General features: G+C 43.1%; 1 protein-coding gene across 1 annotated transcript; it reads left to right on the top strand.

The window, feature by feature from the left end:
• Positions 1–1,507: 1,507 nt before the first annotated feature.
• LOC103538651 (cytochrome P450 2U1) lies at positions 1,508–12,920 on the top strand. The gene is made up of 5 exons (XM_030450274.1): positions 1,508–1,977; positions 5,848–6,477; positions 9,088–9,249; positions 10,144–10,311; positions 10,710–12,920. Exons 1-5 carry the CDS (start codon positions 1,539–1,541, stop codon positions 10,886–10,888), a joined length of 1,578 nt encoding a protein of 525 aa, XP_030306134.1. The 5' UTR covers positions 1,508–1,538; the 3' UTR covers positions 10,889–12,920.
• Positions 12,921–14,222: the final 1,302 nt, after the last annotated feature.

The raw sequence follows: 14,222 nt of genomic DNA, 5'->3' as shown, positions 1-14,222 counted from the left end.
TTTTATCCACAGCTATTAAAATATCCATTTGCTGTTTATATTTTATTAAAGATTGTATCCAGTTGCCTTAATTGCTTGGTGAAAAACTTACCTTAACCATTTGAAGCTTTATGTATTTCTAAAATTCTTGTAACTTCTGTATAATTGCAATAAAACCTTTTTAATATAGTCCAGCCACTATTTTAAGAGCCAATTGTCACTATCTTTACTGAATGTTCAACTATTTAAAAACCCCAACACAACCATCATCATTTTAAATGGGAAACACTCTTTATTCTTTACATTTTTGGTTCTGTGAGGGTCAATTTAAAGATTGTGTATTTATGTTTTGCCCAAAGTGCTTTTTACTTTTAGTGAGAGAAGTATCAAGAATACTTCCTAAAGTCACTGATGCCTGCAGCAAATGGTTTGGGAGACCATGCAGTAGCATTTTTCAGTATCTAATTATCTTTTAGGGATTCAATTTTTGGTTGATCAGGTGGAGAAAAGTGCACTAAGGTGTATTTTGCAGGGTTGGGGAAGTTATGCTGAAATACAGTTGGGTTTTTTCAAGGGAAGGGGTTGATTTGGGGTGGTTTTTGTTGTGTTTAATGGGAGAGGATGAGAACTAAACCCATCTTTCCTCTGGAAATGAAGTCCAGCCCTGGAAAGCCTCTCAGTGCTGTTCTGTATTTGCCAAGAAGTCCCTTAACCCAGAGATGGGACCGATGTTCCAGGTTATGAAAAGAAAGTTTTGGTGTATTGCCTAGAAGTGCCAACTTTTTTATCTGGGAAGGAGGATTGTGTTTATTTGCTTTCCTTCTAAGCCCAAATAAAACCCAAATATTGGCCTAAGGGGGATGTGGCCGCCAGTTCAAGCGAGGCCGTGAGGAGCAGCTGCTTTTTTTTTTTCTTTTTAAATTAGATGGACCTGAGTGAGACCTTTCAAACCTGGACTGAGTCCAAGCGCAGTCAGCTTCTTACACTCCCGGGCAAGAACTCATTTCACACGTTTCACCGCAGCCCCCTTTGCAGATCAGTGCCCGCATTTTCGGGACAGCTCTTCGCCGCGGAGCTGGGGGCAACTTCTGAACATCCCCTCCGGAGCTCCGGGTCGCTTTGCCATCACTTTGTGCCACCACAAACTCTCATAAATCTTCCACCGCAGCTCCAGGCCGCTCCAGGACCGGAGGAGGAGAGTAACGGGAGGGCGATGGGAGGAGGAAGAAGAGGAGTATAACGGGAGGGCGATGGGTAAACGAGGAAGAGGAGAAGGAGTGTAACGGGAGGGCAGTAGGAGGAGTATAACGGGAGGACGATGAGAGGAGGAGCGTAACGGGAGGGCAATGAGAGGAGGAGGAAGAGGAGGAGGAGTATAACGGGAGGGCAGTGGGAGGAGGAGGAGTGTAACGGGAGGGCGATGGGAGGAGGAGGAAGAGCAGCAGGAGGAGGAGTGTAACGGGAGGGCAGTGGGAGGAGGAAGAGGAGGAGGAGTGTAACGGGAGGGCGGTGGGAGGAGTGTGAGCGGCCGGCGGCGGGGTCAGGCGGTGCCGGAGGGGATGGCGGCGGCGGGCACGGCCGCTTGGACGTGGCTCTTGCGGTCTCCCACCGCCACGGAGCTGCTGCTGGTGGCCCTGTGCTGGCTGGGCTGTTACTGGCTGCTGCGGCGATGGCGAGCACCGCCGGGGTTGCCGCCGGGCCCGGCGCCCTGGCCTCTGGTGGGCAACTTCGCCTTCGCCCTCCTGCCGCCGCCGTTAATGAAGAGGTGGGCGAAGGACGTGTGGGGCGGCGGCCGCGGCTCCCCCGCCGTCTCCCCTCACGTTTTCCTCACCAGCCTCACCAAGATGTACGGCAGCGTCTTCCGGCTCTTCGTGGGCAGCCGCCCCTTAATCGTCCTCAACACCTTCGGGGCGGTGCGGGAGGCGCTGGTGCAGAAGGCGGAGGTCTTCAGCGACCGCCCCACCGTCCCCATCGTCCTTATGATCACCCACAAGAAGGGTAAGGGGCCCGGGGCCGGCAGACGGAGGGGGTGCGGGCGGACAGCCCAGCCCGGTGCCTCCCGGTACCCAGGGGTACCGCTGGGTGCATGGCCGGGGCCGGGCTTAACGGGAATACCGAACGGGAGCTGTTGGTGGCTGCTGGGCGGAAATTTATCAATAGTTGTTGTCAGCTGCAGACCGAGCCGCCTCCTTGTTTTTTTGCTCATGGCGCCTGCCCATTGCCCCGTGGCTGAGAGGAGCCTGAGGAGGGAAACTCGCCCTCCCTTGAGGGGAGCGGGCAGCATCCCGGTGAGCAGCCAGCATCCCGGTGAGCGGGCAGCATCCCGGTGAGCGGGCAGCATCCCGGTGAGCAGGCAGCATCCCGGTGAACAGGCAGCATCCCAGTGAACTCCGCAGCGCTGCGGTGTGCAGAGCGGGTAGTGCCGGGGTGACTGCAGTGCCTGATGCCTTTACTGCTGTTTATAGTAAAGCAGATGTTGTTTGTGCAGGGATTTCAGGAACAGCGAGCCTGTCACCTATGGGCTTTCTGCTTTTTATCGGGAGGAGAAGTTTGCAATGCTTTGCAGCAGCATGGAATTTGGGTGCTTCCCCAGCTCTTGCTAAGGGAATAATGGCTCAGGGAAGGCTTCTTCTGTGCCAAGTCCCATACCTGTGCAGTCTGCACTGCCTGTGTCTGAGCTCCTGTTGCTGAGATGTTTCCAGTTGTGCTTCTCTGCCTGCCAAAACTTCCAGACCATGTTTGAGGTTTGGTTTTTTGAGTAGGTCAAAGGGGAGTGTACCAGCTTCCACAAAAAAATGGGCACGGGGATTTTAAACATCTGATAGCGATGTCACTGTTAGAATTTCATTGTGTTTGGTCTTCAGGTTATCAGAGATCTTGGTATTTGTGGGAAAGTACCTTTCCTTTTTCAGTTTAGGAGGTGTAGCCCAAGAGGCTTGCAAATGTGCTGACTGCATGGTGAAAGCTGTTTATCTTTTTTTCTTTTTTTTTTTCCAAGGCCAGAAAAATCTATTGCTTAAGTGCCTAAAGCTATTTATCTTCATTTTTTTACTGTGTCAGAATTACCCCAGTAAAGATAAGAGGAAAGTGAGTGACCTAGATCTTGTTTAATAACAGGCAATTGGATACCATTGCTCTAATTGGTTTAAAGGATAAAAAAAATAAATATTAATTCTATTGGTTTAATGATACTGTCTTGTGACAGATCGTACTGGCAGGTAGTTGCTATAGTGCATGAATATTTTTAGATGCAGTACATTTAGCAAGGATTTGTTGGGAAGAAAGGGGTACAGCAATTAGACATCAGACTGTTCTACAGCCATGCTGTAAACCCACGTGTTCAGGCTGGTGGTGGATTTATTTTTTGTTTAATATTGTGAATTTTGTATGGGTTTTGTTTTCTGCATGTGGTTCTCTATTAGAAGGAGCGTGGTGACACAGGAGTAGCCAGGGCAGCCCACACATGGTACTTACAAAGAAATCATTCACATGCCTGACTAAAATTTCTGATCACCAACTTACCAGTTTCCATGGTTAGATGCTCCAGGGGAGTTAAAGTTCAAATTGGAGGCCTCCTGCTCTTAGTTTCCAGAGTTCATGGGTGTGACTTCACGCTGGATCCAGCCACAGCTGTGTTCATATGTCCTAGGAAAAGGAATTAAGAGAAGTGGGATGATGGTGTCACTTCAGCTCTATCACTTCTGACTGGGATGCTTTGAGGCAGCAAGCATCCTTTTTGCCTACATCTTGGTTCTGTAAACAAACTGCCTGTTGTAAACTTAGAGGGCTGTTTTCTTTTAAGCTGCATTTTCTGTTGTAGTTTTGTCTTTAATCTGAGCTGGCCTGCTGGGTGTGTTATGGAAGAAATAAGGGTTTATCTGAGCTGTGTGTGGCTCTAGTGTGTGTAAGATAGACATAAAATACTGTACTTGGGGGGAAAGTAAGTAGGAGTATCAGAAAGAGCAATTGCTGCATTTCAGCAACTGAGTAGCACAGAAGTGAGGTCTTCTTGGCTGGGTGTGAGAGACTGAGAATTTAAGGGAGAAGATAGAGGTCAGTTCTTATCCAGGCTTCTGCACACGTGTGGAAGGAGAAATACTACATTGGGGAGAAAAAGTAGGGTTTGGCATTTCTGGTTTAGTACAGCATATTGTGTCCCGTAGCAATGAGAGGCAGCAAAGACTCAGTCTCCAGAGTGGATGGAGCTTGAGTGGTTTTCTGCCTTCATAATCCTGCCTTGTCTACATCCAGGTGTGGACAAATCAGATAATACAGAAGTTAAATGTTTTCTATTGGGAATTCTGTGTTTGTCAGTTTAGTGCAGCAGCACTAAAGCAGCAGTAAGAAATTTGGGATGTGATCCATCTCCATAGGAATCAAGCTCAGGATTCTCCATCCCAGCTGCAAACCCTGAAAACCAACGTTGGATCTTGGCCAAATTCATCCCCAAATGGGATTGTTCATTCCCCTGCTCTGCCTGAGGACACCAGGGCTACCAGGAAACTTTACCTGAGAAAGGAGATCTGAAAAGTTTTTGGGTTTGTTTTTAAAGTGCCAGGGAGCAGACATTTGGATAAATTTCCTAAGGAATGTCTTTGTGCCAAGAAGATGAAGTTCAGCTGATTCTCAGCTTGTTCTGACTCTTCATAATGTTCTGCTTATTTTGTTCAGGGCTTTTGAAACTAGGCCATGTGTTTGTGTTCTTCAGTCTGTCATTACTACTATGAACAGAAAATCTGTGTAGAAAGATTACCAGCTTTCTGTTACCCAGAGCTGTTTATACATTTGGGATTGTAAATGAGCTCTCTCATTTGCATATCTACAGATCTCTGTTTCTAGCTACACATTTCTTGCTTATTCTCCTTTTTTGCAGTAGGCTTTATGACACTATGTTGTAATGAAATGCAGGTAGCAGTAAGTACTGTAGCATGGTGCATCTTGTTGCTCATTTTTTGTGCCACTTCTCATTCTTTTAAATTTAACATGAAGATTTCCCGTTGACAGGTAAATTGATGTTGCATTTATGAAGTAAATTTTAGTTTCATGAAAAAAAACCACCAGATGTAGTTCCGCCTTACTTAGAGGAGCAAAAGCAGAACAAGCTCATGTTTTGATGACTTTAAACTTTCTCAAGTTAGCCATGAAGGACATTAGAAATAGCATGTTGTGTATTCTGTTTTGCTGTGGTGTCTCTGGTGTGGTGTGTTAAGAAATGTTTGTAGATGAGCAGTATTTATATTCGAAGCTGAGGGTGTGAATTTAAATAGTGTTTCATAATGATGTAATCCTGCAGAACATGTGCCTAGAGGCATCAGAACTCTTCTTGCCAAGCAGCTCTGAACTTGTCTTCACCTTCCCAGTTTGCTTGCAACACGTGTGTCCTGTATTTTGATAAAAGTTAGAGCAAAACCTTGCTTGTGGAGAGATGTGAACACACACAAACTGCATCGAGATGTTTGTAAAACAGGAAGGGGAAAAGAAATGCAAACTGGTTTGTGTTTTAATATATTCTGCCTTGCTGAAGGAGTTTGTGTCAGAGGAGAAAAGATTATAGCTGACATGTCCCAGATTTAACAGTTCCTGCACTTGTACCAAAGCATCTACAGTACATTTTCTCCATCTGTTAGTGTCTTGCAAAACCTGCTAAAACTATTGATGCAGCTATTGTATTAATGTCACTGATTTAGAAAAGGAGGATTTCCCAAAGCAATTATGAAGAACTTTGTGTTCTTCCTTTAGTTCCTATCTCGGTGCCTGGGACAGAGCTGCTACGTATTGTTTCCCTCTTCTGGCTCTTGGGTTGAAGGCCTAACTATTTCTTCCTCAAAATAAAGCATTTTGGTTTCAGATCACCCCTTTGTCTTCCAGGTGTTATTTTTGCACCTTACGGCCCCGTCTGGAAGCAACAGAGAAAATTCTCTCTGGCAACACTGCGTCACTTCGGGGTGGGAAGACACAGCTTAGAGCCTAAAATCATTGAGGAGCTGAAGTTTATAAAGGAGGAAATGCTGAAGCACGGGAAGGATTCTTTTAATCCCTTCCCCATCATCCGCAATGCAGTCTCCAATGTCATCTGCTCCATGGCCTTCGGCAGGCGTTTCAACTACGAGGACGATGAGTTCAAGACGATGCTGAAGAACATGGCCCGGGCACTGGAGCTGAGTGTGAACAGCTCCATGATGCTGGTCAATATCTGCCCTTGGCTCTATTACCTTCCCTTTGGGCCTTTCTGGGAGCTTAGGAAAACAGAATTAGATATTACTGCTTTTCTGAAGAAAATCATCGCGCAGCACCGGGATACGCTGGATGCAGCAAATCCCAGGGACTTCATTGATATGTACTTCATCCATGCAGAAGAAGAAAAGAACAAGGAGAGCAGTTTTAATGAAGATTATCTCTTTTTTATCATCGGTGACCTCTTCATTGCAGGCACAGACACTACTTCCAATACACTCCTGTGGTGCCTGCTCTACATGTCTCTCTACCCAGAAATCCAAGGTAAGACTGGTTTTTATTCCATGTTTTTTATTCCAGCCAGAAAGCTGTAGGTGTCAGAATCAGAAGCAATCAGCAACAGTGGAGAAGGCACCTGAAGTGCAAATAACTACACATGTCTGTGAGATTTGAAAGGCTGATATGGAATCAGACATCATCTATCCTGCTCTGCTGTGGTGGTATCTACATTAATGCTGTATATTAACCATCTAAATGGCCCTTTTTTAGTCTGTGGCTTTCTTCTGTTTTGAGACAGCTTTATCTCCCCCAAGGAATTCCAGGGAACCTCAGCGTGTGTCAAAAGCTTTGTCAGTCGTGGCATTCCAGGCCTATAGAAGTGATACAACGTTTATTAGTGCCCCAGAATGTGTGCCTGGACTTCTTGATAACCTGAAGCAGAGACAGACAAACCTCAGATTATCTAAGTGCAATGTAAACCTGGGAAATTTTAATTAAGTATTTGAGCTTTTTTAAGTATTATTTTGAGGTTTTTGTGTGCTGATTTGCAAGTAAGCAAATAGATTGGAGTCTCTTTAAATAGGTTACTTGTTTACGGTACCTGTGTGACTGAAATCCCTTTAAATAGGTCAAGATCATAGGTTATTGCACAAAGCCAACCAAATTGTTGAGCAAAGATTGCAAAGTAGGGCATCAGTATGTGAGGGAGAGAGTCCAGTGGGGACAAAAGTGAAATAAAATTTTATTGCATAGGCTTGTTCTTCAGTTTTTTATGGTTGTGTGTTATCAATGCTGGAAGAGTTTCGTGTTTAGTTGTTTTCTTGTTTGGTTTGGGTTTTTTTTAACCCCATTCCCTACTGCTTGGTACTGTACATGTGTGTGCTGGTCAGTTTCTTCTCTTGTCTGATCTCTTTGCAGCTTTACTCTGATTGCTCTGATTTACTCTCTCTGATTTCCCCTTCTCTAATTCTGTGGCTGCTGTTAAATCATATAAATAAGCCCAGTAGCCCAGAGTGTGTCATTTCACTATGGAATGTAGTTTTCTTACTTGTGGTGTCCCATTCCTTATTGCTGGTTGCTTGAGAGTTGTGTATGGGTCTCCTTTTTCCTTTCCCTTTTTTTCCTGGTGATACCTCTCCTTATCCCCTAAAGAAAACACTGAACTGCATAGCTTTTAGTTGCAGATACTTTCTGGAAATAAAGGGCTACCAGAGGAAAAATATCAAAGAATGTCTGTGGAAGGCAGTTTTGCTTTTCACATGGAAAAAAGAAGAGAAGGGTGGGTGTTTGTGTGCTTGCTTGTAGGGAGGCAGTGGTGAGTTCTTGGGTTGGTCTGTTCCCTGGCTTGGTTTTGATCCATGACATCTGAAGATCTGTGAAATTTACTGTTCATTTACTGTGCTGTTAGCAGAGAGCTCCTGAAGTTGCTGTTTCTGCACCTGGTAACGTGAGCAGCAGTTTGGTTGCTTTCTGGATAGTTCCATAAAAAGGTTACAAATTCCTAGGAAATGCTGTGCAGGATAAAATGTGATGACATTTGGCACGAGACAGTCTCCTTCCTTTTTCGTTTTTTTTTTAATATTTGAAACTGTTTAAAATTACTCTGGCTGTGCATATCTGCATCCAGGTACGTGTCATTTAAAAAAAAATAAAAATACTAAAACCCCACGAAGCAGGTTAGCAAATCTCTTGCTGTCCAGGTATTTTTTACTGTTCCTCAGTTAAGAACTTGTTTTCCTGACAAACCCAGTAGGTGGCAGCAACTGAGCACAGCTGTTGTGGTATTTCTGCTCTGAGAGCTGAGAAACGTTTTTGCATTGAGCTTTTATTTGATCTTGAATCAGTGCTAAAGAAACACAAGTGCAAGCCAGAAGCCTGGAATCTAAATATTGGATGAAAACCAAGCAGGACAACCACAATATAAACAGAGGAAAAATATAGAAACCAATATAGAAAGATAGAAACCAACTTTTATTATTATTTTTTTAAAGGTTAATTATGAGATGCCCCGTTTCAAGATTCTTTTGCTGGGTAGCCAGATTCCAAGCTACCTGGAAGAAAAGCATCATCCTGTACATGGGTGAAGCAGATTTTGCCTCTTGGAGACTTCTACCAAAAGAATTAATTGTATGCTGAGCCTTTAGTGAGATGAAGGGGGCAAACAAATATTTGGACACTTTGTGTCTCACATGAAGAAGAGGGGAGAGAAGATTTTTAACTTCTGTTTTTCCTTTGCAGAAGGAGCTCCTGCTGCTCCCTTTTTGGGGGACTGGAGAATAGCTGAGTTTAGGTTCTGTGTGTAGAAAGCCATTCAAATTACTGTGTAGTTAAACTCTTTAACCAAGATTATGAATGCATTTGCAACTAGAACAGAACTTTTCCTGTACTTTTCCAATCCAGAAGTGCTAGCAATGTTTGTCATCTCAGTAGCTCTGCTCTTGACAGGTATCAGGATTGCTCTTGGTTGTTTTATTCTTAGCTGAGTCTGTTCTTAAGTCTTATCTTGGCGTAGTTATTTTAGCTGGAGATCACAGGTCTGGCAGTCATTTTGGACAAATCTATGTAAACAACGAAGTACAGGAAAATTAAAGTGAGATGATGTCTTCTTGCATATTGTGCACTTTAATTTATTTTTTTCTCACTCTCTTTGAATAGAGAAGGTTCATGCAGAAATTGAAACAGTTCTAGGACGTGACAAAGTGCCCTCCCTGGCCCACAAGGCTCTAATGCCTTTCACAGAAGCAACCATTCTGGAAGTGCAGAGGATGACTGCAGTTGTTCCCCTCTCTATTCCTCGGATGGCCTCAGAAACTGCTGGTAAGAGTTTGCAGAGACCTGGTAATGCAGCATTTCTTCTGTAGGGGGAGATCTGATGAGGAGAATTTCTGAAGACCTCATTTTATGTATTAAACATGTAACCCAAGTATGTAAAATGGGAGCAGGTGGGCATGTCTGACCTGACATCCAGAAGTTCTCTGATTTAGAACAGCTTCTTTTTTGAGGGTCAGTTTGTGTTGACTGATGTGCTTAGGGGTAGTTGGCAGCTGAGACTCCACCTCTGGCCCTGAAGCAGGCATCTGGCTTTGGCCATCTGATGCAGAGGTCTGAAAGCAGCAATTCAGAGCAATGGGCTTGCTGAAGCTTGAAAGGCTTAAGCCATTGAGATCTACATCTACAGAAAACAAGAAAAAAAGATCCTTTCCCAAATCAATTTGTTTTCATAGCTATAGCTGAGCACTGGCTAATATGAGGGGGCTTTAGCAATACTTGACTTTCAAACCCAATACTGAACTGATCTGGGCTGTTTGGGTTTTTTTAACGTTTTGGCTCAGAGACCAGCAAGGTGCAAGAAGCTGAAATGAGAGTAATCACTTCTAAACCATTTTGTGGGAACAGTTCAAAACTTTCCCTCTTCCTCTGTGACAGCTCAGGATCAGGAGGAAACTGGGTCACAGCACTTGCATGTAGCAGAGTGGATTTCTAATGACTGCTGCTCCCTTTTCCCAGTAACTTGATGTCTTTCCAGCTGCTGTGACCTGTGTGATTCTGACCAAGGCAGGCTACTGTTGCCTTAAGCTCCTGCTTAATTTGCAGCTAGGGATCCATGTAATTTTTGTGACAGCTTGTAGCTGTCTTTTTAATAACTCTAAGTCTCCCATGTTTGCTTCTAGCAACTTGTCAGATCCTCTGTCTCTGTGCTTTTGTTTCAAGTGCTGCAGGGATACACTATTCCTAAGGGCAGTGTGATTGTTCCCAACCTGTGGTCAGTGCACAGAGATCCCAACCTTTGGGAGAAACCTGATGAATTTCAGCCATCAAGATTTCTGGATGAAAATGGCCAGCTAATTAAGAAAGAGGCATTCATTCCTTTTGGAATGGGTAAGATAACCAGGTGCATTCAGGAGCTGGTTGGGGGGAAGGGGCTGTTTTGAGGTGGTTTGGGACCTTAGAGGCATGAGGTGTCCAAGTTGCTGACATGAGCAGCTACAGAGCTTGCAAAATGGGTTGGGTTTGGTTCCTAAATCCTCTAGTTGCTAGGTAGAAGTGAGAAATGATGAAAACTTTTGCTTTGTGTGTGTGTAAACGCTGTTAAGAAGAAGAAGGGCAGCTGAGCAAGGCTTAGGCTGAAATACAGGAGACCAAAGGTGCTGAGTTCAGAGCTTAGGAGCAGCTTGAGCCTTTCTGTGTTTGGACCATGATAGCTCAGGAACTGTGTGTGTTAGCAAAGGTGTCAGTGGTACAAAACCAGTAATATGTCTCTTCTATCTGTTCTTTAGGCAAACGTGTGTGCATGGGAGAGCAGCTGGCAAAAATGGAGCTGTTCTTAATTTTTGCAAGTCTAATGCAAAGTTTTACCTTCTTGTATCCTGAAAATGCTGCAAAACCATCCATGGAGGGAAGGTTTGGTCTAACTTTAGCTCCGTGTCCATTTGATATAATAGCTTTGAAGAAATAATAGGACATTAAAAAAAAAAAAAAGATGAAACAAAGAAATACTGCACTTTTTAAATCCAGCTGTATTTTGTTTCCAGCTTATTTTGTTACTTTCTTTCCAGAAAAAACACCAACTGCATAGGCTTTCTTAGTGAGAATGATCCATTTACTCTTCAGAGGAGATTTTTTTTTTTTTTTGCCAGCTGTTGCATTCCACAAATGAAATGACAGCATAGTTTGCAACTTGATATTAAAACTTGCTGGACTTTGCCCCTCTGTCTATAAGCTATTGCTGTCAGTTTGTCAAGTAATAATTATGGGAGAATGGTCCAAAGCATCTATTACTGCTTTAGCAAGTACTAATTGTTATTTTGGTAAAAGGAGTATGTAGATATTTAATTTACCATGAGCAAAGGACAGGGTCTAATACCAAAAAGATTAAGGAGTCAGAGGGTATTAGACTTTTCAGTGTGAAGAAACATTACAGCTGAGCTTAAATAATGATAGATGGTTTTTTTTGAAATGACTAAATCACTCTTCTTTTAACCTTAAAGGACTCTTTCTTGCAAGTAACTCAGTAGGTGTAGATGGGATTGAATCAACCTGGATTACTGGATCCAAACAATCTTGACTGTCAGGGCTCACTATAAGCAAGCAGTTACCAGCTCTGAAATCCCAACTTTGGAGGCCAACTCAATCCTTGAATATTCCACATCCTTAGCATGAAAGGAGTGTGCAGTGCCTGGATACAGATGTTTTATCTTGGGATATAAACAAAAGCAGATTTCTCTAACTAGAAACAGAAGTCTCTTTTTCTCTGGTGCCAAGCAGCTACTCAAGACAACATCAGTGCTGCCCCTTCAGATTTGCTGTTTTCCCCTTGTCAGCAGTGGCTGCAGTCTGGATGAGACCAACTGGGTGATAATTCCACCTGCTTAATCCTGAAGCTGGGACTTGCACTCAGATTTATCATTCCCAGGGACTGTGGACACTCCTGCCACTGATTGCTTGGTTTTGGGAACTGGAATCTCCCTGCAAACACAGCATCATCAATCCTACAGGTGCTACAGGTCTGAGTCTGACACAGGCAAGGGACAGGAGGAGCCTGAAAACCTTGAGGTTTGAGGATGAAGGCTTTTCACTTGGTTATCTTCCACGTGGAGTAAAAAGTTGTGTCCTTCATACCGTGTATTATCACTACCTTGCTCTTTTCACATGCAAAATTTTAGTGCTACCAAACCAAAACCAGGGAAACCTGCTGTGAGGTGTTCCAGAAGGGGGCACTCAACCTTGCCTTTTATTTGAGAGATCTCTCACACAGTAAAAGTGATCTTTTGGAGGAACTGTAATCATTAACTTTTAAATAACTGTCCTTAATCATCCTTAAATCTCTTTTTACATCTTTTGGTCTAGCAGAATTTCAAGTCAGATTAAATAAGGACAGATAAACCCTTGTAGCTTTTTGTTGTTTGGTTGTTTTTTCCCCTCACTGGAGATCTAGAAATGGCAAGAAGTCCTCCTAATGACAAGTTTAAAAGACTGGAATGTGAAATTGACTGTGAAGTGGAATTGTGTATTCTGTAACAGAAACTAAACCTAAACTATAAAAGAAGAGTTAACTCCTCCCCTTCAAATTAACCTCTGTTTTGGTCAGTTTTTAAATTAAGGTTTTAACAGCCAAGTAGTACCTACCAAAGACTGTAAGAAAGATATTTTGGATTTAAACTGGGGTTTTCTGTTAGCTGTTTTGAACATTTGAGTGGCTTAATTTCTGGATTAAACATTTGGTTGGTCAGGTACCCTGCTGTCAGGCTAATTTATGACTTCATAGCTTCCCCATACTCACGTTCAGGTGTTTTATGTGACATTTCTGAAAACCCCATAGTACAATAAAGTTGAAAGTTGGGTTTGGTACCATTGCTAGTAAACTTGCACTAAAAGCTGACAGTACTGGAGTAATTAATTTATTTACCTGCACATCTTCCAGTGAATAAATGGATTCTGTACAGTTGGGATTTTTTTCTTTGTCTGGAAATTGTGATATATGCTTACTAGCAAAGCTCAAATGAAGTGATGATAATATTTATCTTTCTGCTGAGATGCCTCTTTAAGCCACATAATGATGTTGGTGTGCAGCTGATCACTTATGTAAAATACCTGTCCTTTCAGTTAATGAGGACACTTTTGAAAAGCACTTTAGCATTGGTTTTTTTACAGATTCCAAAGAAGAAACTATTCACATAATTTCCTAGTATTGTACCTGTGTGTGCTCATTTTGCCTGCAGTTTTAAGTGTCACCTTGGAAAACTGTTGTTTGCAAGTTATCCTTCTACAAATTGTACTTTAAATGTGGGTTTTGATGATACCCACAGTCAAATGCTGCATAGTGCAAGGCACTAAAAATACTGATGTGAAGGTGCAGCCACGTCAGTGTCTGCCAGAATGCAAGATGTAAAGATCTGCCTTTCATACCTTCCAGATGCACTGAAATTTTCTCAGGATGCCATGAAAGTAGCTAAACAATAGCACAAAAGCAATGAAATGTTTGTGGTTTTAAAAATGTGTTGCTGTTTTTGGTAAACTCTAAGTAAAGTGGTATAATATTTGGTTTGTATTTGTAAATGGATCCTTCCCCTCCTTTTTTTTAGCAGAGGAAGCATCTCAAATGCCTTACTAAAAAATGTGTGCTTATATAAGTGGATGGTTATTTCTGAATGCTGAAAAATGTCTTTATTTCTAAAAAATACTTTGGACTTTGCTTCAGTGTAATTTTATTTTTAATAAAGTAATATCCAAATCCGTGTTTGGAAGCTTTACACAGTGGTTCTCATGAGTTCCACTTAGTGACTCAGCTTGTGGGGTTTGGTATTTACTATCTTAGAAAGAAAGAAACTGGAGTGAGAAGAAGCTACAAAATATTTTGGGTGAGGAGTGCAGGAGATGGGGCAATAAAATGATAGTGGGAAAATACAATATCTATTAAATGATAGAATGCTGTGTCTGCTCATTCTCTCAGTGCAGTTAGGAAAAAAATTACTTGGAGTAAATGGAGAGGGAAGATTAGGGAAAAGGAAGGTGAAAGGGCAAGTGAGTTGCCACCAGGAGGAGATGTACAGTCTGAAGAACCAGGTAGGAAAAAAAATGTGGAAATGTAGTTTTGTGGGAGTCCTGGCACAGAGGGGCTCAGGGGACAGGGAGGGAAGAGGGCATCCAGGGAGAGCCTGGGGTGGAAGGCAGCATGTGGAAAAAGGAGGTGGTGTGAGCTCTGGTGTGTACTGAGGGCACTGGGGAGCAGCAGCTGTTTGTGGAAATCATGTGCCTTACACCCTGGAGTTAGGTTGCAAGTAACTTGCCAT

Source organism: Calypte anna, chromosome 4A, assembly GCF_003957555.1.
Source record: "Calypte anna isolate BGI_N300 chromosome 4A, bCalAnn1_v1.p, whole genome shotgun sequence".
In the NCBI taxonomy this organism is placed as follows: domain Eukaryota; kingdom Metazoa; phylum Chordata; class Aves; order Apodiformes; family Trochilidae; genus Calypte; species Calypte anna.
Note: the sequence above shows the minus strand (reverse complement) of the source record. Positions and strands in the feature narration are given on the sequence as shown.

Bases quoted from the DNA above. Each gene is read 5' to 3' on its own strand.
- LOC103538651 (XM_030450274.1), top strand. From the start codon at position 1,539: ATGGCGGCGGCGGGCACGGCCGCTTGGACGTGGCTCTTGCGGTCTCCC. The intron at 6,478-9,087 runs GTAAGACTGGTT...CTCTTTGAATAG, and splicing joins TCTCTACCCAGAAATCCAAG to AGAAGGTTCATGCAGAAATT. The intron at 10,312-10,709 runs GTAAGATAACCA...TCTGTTCTTTAG, and splicing joins ATTCATTCCTTTTGGAATGG to GCAAACGTGTGTGCATGGGA.